General features: G+C 37.7%; 1 protein-coding gene across 6 annotated transcripts in view; it reads right to left on the reverse strand.

Moving 5' to 3' along the window:
- LOC102673819 (thrombospondin type-1 domain-containing protein 4-like) overlaps positions 1 to 6307 on the reverse strand; it is a 41481-nt gene that overhangs the window by 6346 nt on the left and 28828 nt on the right. For 5 of the 6 annotated variants that reach the window (XM_006619905.2, XM_031512516.1, XM_031512515.1 and 2 more), the window contains 4 exons: positions 3600 to 3751; positions 2453 to 2555; positions 478 to 580; positions 75 to 247 (listed from right to left, as the gene is read on the reverse strand). In XM_006619905.2, the coding sequence (XP_006619968.1) occupies positions 75 to 247; positions 478 to 580; positions 2453 to 2555; positions 3600 to 3751 (531 nt within the window). Of the gene's footprint in view, positions 1 to 74; positions 248 to 477; positions 581 to 2452; positions 2556 to 3599; positions 3752 to 6307 lie in introns of those variants that run through there. The other variant, XM_031512517.1, reaches the window with a different exon arrangement.

Raw genomic sequence — 6307 nt, forward strand, 5'->3', positions numbered from 1 at the left:
CGCATTGAAGAGGAATCGCGATCAATTTCCGACGTGACGTGGAGGAATTAATACTCGTGTTTGACTCATCGTACCTTGCATTGTCCGGCGACACAGAGCCATCGATCGGTGCGTTCCATAGAAATTCCAGCATTATATCCACGAAGATTCGGAGCGTCGCAGGGTGTGCCGTCCATTACTGCCGATTCAAGCGTTGCATAAAAAGGCTCGCCAACGGCACGGCAATTGAGCGCGCAAGAATTTGGTGCTGGACAACAGTCATCGCAGTCATCGCATAATAAAAAAAAAAAAAACACCAAGGTCTTTTAGAAGTTAGTACGCTACGGTACTAAGGATCCTCATTTAACCGAGTATTTGCATTTTATTTTTCATTCTTTCGAAAAGAATTATCAAGAATAAAGCGAAGAACCAATTAAATCGGTCGTGTTTTAACTAAATTGTCCATTAAAATGATAAGAGTTTTGGAATTTAACTTACCATCCAAAAACGGGACCCAATCGTAACTCTCGCCCTTGTAATTTCTTCCGTTGTACTTGGCACATTGTTCGGCCCGCAAATCCTCCGGGAAGTTCGGACATTTCTGTTGCGAGCAACGGTTTAATTAAACTTCACGTAATTAAAGACCGATTGTTGGGAAACCGATTGTTACAGTGTCACTTTAGATTTTCTTCAACTCGATTAAGATATATATCTTTATTTCCCAAAAAATAATGTGTTTCTACGTTTCGGCGATGAAAAAATTTAATTCGGATAAAATTTTTCATGGAACTTAAACGCGGAAAAACATCCAAATTCTAAAAATTTCTTTAAATTTCTAGTGAATTCCGTGCTTTTATAATGGATTTCAGTGGATTCAAAAAGGAACCGCGCACTCGGAACGAATACACTGAAATGGGAATACCGACACGTAGAGGAGAAGCGTTACCCTGGTAATTTCCGGGTGGAAGATTAATTACCGGCCAGTAAAACCGTGAATAGTCTCGCATGTTTGTAAACCGTTTCCGAGATAAATCTAGCCGAGTCGTGGCGCCACGCCGAAAAAAGAGACAAATGGTTAACATGGCAAAGTTTTTAATTGCCACGTTTGCACGCAGAAAATTAACTAGCATGCGTTCATTCAGCAACAAACCATAAAAATTCGCCTTGTCGAAAACAAGATTTCGGTGTATTAAAAATTATATTCATTATAATTTTTAATGTAAGACAAATATACACTTCGATCAGCCAATCGAAGTTTCTCAGATGCCATTAAGATTAATCGAGAATCTTGCAGAAGAAAAGAAACGTTGATTCATTTTCGACAAATTTAAATTATTACACGTTATAGCCCGAAACAAAATCAAAACGATAATTTTTATAATTAGTCTTTTTTTCTAAATTGTTACAAATAAACTTGTTCTCTCTTTTGTCAAAAAAAGAAAAAATCCTCGATTATTGCGAACATTGTTTCGATCGATCGAAATGAATGGATGTGCACGCGATTCCAGTAATAGATTTCTCAATTGGCTGCATTTTTTATTTCGATTCGTTTCTACGGGAATCTTTGATTCCCACGATCGTACGCGAAGAACATCAAACGAATTTCACACGATCCGTACACGTTTCAAGCGACTAACGATTCGAAACGCTTTAAAATCAAACCGGAAGTATTCTTTTCGCGGTTGAGAACGGACACGAACGTCAATCATAGTCTTTACATCTATGAAAGTCTAATTATCGCTCAGGCGAATATCTGGACAGAGGCCAAAGTCGTCCATTACCAACCAACAGTCTTTAACTCTGCAGGTGGTGATTATTCTTATGAATTTTAAACAACATCGGTTAATACTCGCTAGCCATATAAATTGCCATCGCGCGCTTCCTTAATTGGCCTTTGCGATGATTTGTTCGTGACTCGTGACATACCGAAAAGAAAAGAAAACGCTCTAACGATCTTCTATATGCATCTATTCTCTATACCTGCCTATCCTAGATAGATACATTTAATGTACATATAGTACATATTGGCGTGTAAATATAATTCTTTTCCATTTTTGTACATTTCATGAAAATGTTCAAGAGGAAGACGTAAAAGTAAAAATTTAAATAGTATAGAATAAAAATTTTATAATTCTTTTGTCAATAGTGAAAAATATTTGCTTTTGATCTTTCATATACTTAGTATATAAAATATAATTTGTATAAAATAAAAATTTTTAAATACAAAAAAGAATATTTCGTATTTTTCACGAATATTAGAGAAGAAAGGCAATAAATTTCTTTCAGTACAGCGATTTAAACTTATGACGATTATTTCTAGTCATTCTACCGTGTTTTTCGTAATAAATAGCTTGTAGATTAAAAAGATTTACCAGGCGTAGGGTCATTGAAATACAAATGTTAATCTATCACGTGTCGAGACAGAATGTAAAGGCGTAAACATTGACTCGCGTTACGTGTCGCATTGATTTACCTGCGTGTTGCACGTGTGGTATCGCTTATATGTACCGATGCAAATGGGTCGCGAGTTGCTCGTGCCATTCTCCGAGATAATGCTCCGCTTCCTTAACAGTCGCCTGAAACAAATCGATCGAGTTACCCGTATATATCGACCTTAGATGGATCTTTATTTTTCACGGCCGATTCTCACGTTCCATTCCCTCCCTCCTCTCCTATATTCTGTGTTTCTTTGCACAAAAGAAAAACAACATAAAAGTAAACGTAAATTTTTCTTCATTTTTAACGAGATATTGCTAATTTCATATAAAAAAAATCTGTTGTCAGAAATACATAAGTTGCATTGTTTAAAAATAAATTGTTCGACTATTAACAAGTGTTCGGATATTTTCAACCAATTTTCAAAGAGGAATATGTTCGAGAACGTTGACTCTCGACTCTAAACATTGTTGAGACTTACATAAAAGAGAAAGGCATAAAAGAGAAAAATTTAAAACGTAAGAGACGGAAGGGTTGAATTGTCTTTTACTTATTACCCTCGTCAAGCGGAGAAAAATACTCTAACGGTACACAACAGGTCTTTGGACTATTTTATCGCCGGTCGAGAAACTCGCGGGTCCACCGATAAATCCTGCGCCGAGTCATGTAACCACGCAGGTAGCGCTACAAAGGTGTAAATGTCAGCGACAATAACACGTTTCGGGGTCGCTCGCGCGATTCGTCGGCGTGCCAGCGTGTAATCTTCCTCTGCTACCGATCCGCAATTTGCTCGGCTGTTCCTCGATCGTATACGGCATGTATATGCTACGAACGTGTCAAGATTCGCCATGTCGAACTCTCGGAAGAATCCAAGGGTAGAGATGCAAAAGAAAACGGTAACCATGAATTTGTCTATCAAGTTCGTACGTTTGAAAGTTAGCCTTCTTCTTCTTCTTCTTTTTCGTTTCTCGTAGACGTTTCTTGCAACGCTTTCATTTCGTGAAATCGTGGAACGATTATCCATGATCTTTGATGTTAACGGTATCGCGAAACCAACGATTATTATTAATATATAATTCACAGTAAATTATACGACTCCTCGAAATAAATTATATATGATTTTATTATTATTCTTTTGTGGATTTATTTTATTTTATTTTATTGATATAATATGTTTTACTTACTGATAGGGAACGCATTCACGAGATTGGGATTGAATCCCCGTGCCACAGGTACGCGAACACTCGCTCCACGAACTCCACGGACCCCAGGTTCCTCTAATACGATTATCCCGTCCAAGAGCGAATTGAGTCTTTTCCTGTAGCATATGATACACCTGAAAATATTTGAAAAATTAAAAGATAGATGAAATCTCGTATTATTTTACGTGATACGATACTCTTGAAATCGCTCGTAAAGAATAATTCGTTTCAAGAATCATATGCCTGAATTTGTGAATACATTCACATTTGCACTCGTTTCATATCAATGATCATACGTCGTCCAAGCTTTGCCAGATTTCATCGATTCGTTCAAATACGATTCCCAATAACGCACGAAATCTTCGACAAAAGCTTCATTATGCATAGGAATCATTATTCATGTCTCGTGTGCGAGAAATTCGAGATATTATGTAATCACGTACTGGCCGCGATGTAATTAATTTTATTAGAAGCTTCTCCGGATCGTCGGATTAATCAATCAAAGGATGGTGAACAAAATTGCCTCGGCTGCTGATAATCAAATGGCAGGCCCTTGCGTTATAATCCAACCGCGTTAATTACGATAGGATGAAAGAGGAAGAGAGAGACGGCATAACGACATACAAACTGTTTGCTCAATAATTAATATCGGTACTTCCGCGATTGAGATCGTAATTAGACCACTCGCGAGACTATAATTAATTAAGAGACGGATCTGTGGCGCCATCGATATGCAGATTTAAATTTCGATGGTTATAATCGAACGTGTCGTGAACTATATCATTTTCTCATTCGGTGAAATTTGCGATTAGAGAGGAAATAACTCACGGAGTAAACTATACCGAATAAAAAGAAAAAATAGGAAATATTACAGCAACGTTATCTTTGTTTAGAAAAAAGAAAGAACACGGTTCTACTAGGAATCTATTTGAAAATTTGAAATTAGCGTTTCCAAAATTACAAGCTTTTCATCCCATCGTTGATAAAGAACAAAAATTTTACGGTGCATATACGTTTCGAATTGCGCGTGAATCTATAATCTTATACCAGTGTTTTCCAATCTTAACATCACCCATAAGAATATTATATTTACTTTACTATATCAAGAATTCGTTCTCCTATTTGTAATTTTGAGAAAAAAGAAAAGTGGTAGACCATTTGATTGTTATAAAAGTGTTGAGAAACACTGATCCGAATCATTGGTTTATCTTTGGACGAATTCGAAATTCGAGCGGCTTTCAAAAAGTCGTTAACCCGCTAAAACGGAGTAATACTTCCTTGATGACCGACATTAACTCCGGCACGTTAATCGCGGCGCGCATGAACTTCTAGCCGTGCACTGGATCGAGCACAGAGATGGAAGGAAATGCGAAAATACTCGACGAGGGGATACAGAAGGGGCCGGTTGGCATTGCGCTGAATAATGGAGCCGCGTTTCAAGATTATTTCCACGATGAACGATCTTAATCTCATTGTCCCGCGATCCTTTCAAAGGGATTCTTACGAGCGTAACGAACGTCTTTGCGACGGTTAAGAAGCTCGTATTACCCCCAACGTTTCATCGCAAGAAGAGAATTATATAGATAGACGGGAGGATCTTTAAGAATTCATTTTTATATTTTTCTCGATTGTTATTTGGATTATATTTCTCGTTAACAACCATCTCTCGAACTTATTTCGCGGATTGAACGGAGGGGGTCTCGAGATGAGAATACCTCCCCGGTGGGTATATACCGCTGTTAGAAAGCTGCGGCGCGCTTGTTAGCGGAGACCGATTGAAATTGGCCGATCGACCAATCATTACGATTAACTGGAACGATCGTTCGAAGTATGTAAGTTTAATCGACGATAAGCGCCGTTATCCCGCTTGCTCCGGGTTCAACAGGTTGCCACCAAATTGTCGACATTCTATATCGGTCAATTAGATCGATTAAAAATTACACGGTGGGGAAACAACACGTGAAAAAGGGATGCGTTTTCGTGTGAATTAATTAGCGATAAATAACCATGTGGTGGATAGGATTGAGTTGTAACTCGAAAGAGGAATCATACGTAGCATGGTTGCTCGTTAAAAGAAAACGATCACCAAGTTTTGTAAAGAAAGAGCTATTAAACGGCATTATATGGGAGAGCGTTAACCGAGAATGTTCGGTGTTTCTTTACGACGAATCGTAATCGCACGAAGCCGAGAGCGATATTACAGTATTTTCCAAAACAAACGATCCATTTAAACGCTGCATAAAAAACGCGATATAACAAGAAGCATGAGCGGTATTGCAAGAACGGCGCGCATTAGAGTGTTTGCGTTTCGTATTCATTCGTTTGCTCGGCCTTCAGAATGCAGCAAGAGCTCCGATGTAATTTAGGAAGATCCTCCAGTGTCAATTAATTATCTTCGTCGTGCCACCCAGAATAACGTCTACGTAATTGCTTATTAATTCCTGTAAGTGGATTAAATTAATATTCATCGGTCGACCGTACATTCGAGATAAAATACATTAATGGACGAGATAGCTACGATAACGTTATTACGTTCATAAGTTAACGGCAAGAAGTTATATACGTATTAAATTATATCGAAAATCAAACTAGGTATACGTTTAATAAACATATTCCATCGAAACATTCTTCTCTCGTATCGACTTCGTAAAACGAAAATCTTCCATATGTATATATATATATATATATAT

Source organism: Apis dorsata, unplaced genomic scaffold (assembly GCF_000469605.1).
Source record: "Apis dorsata unplaced genomic scaffold, Apis dorsata 1.3 scaffold_455, whole genome shotgun sequence".
NCBI lineage: Eukaryota > Metazoa > Arthropoda > Insecta > Hymenoptera > Apidae > Apis > Apis dorsata.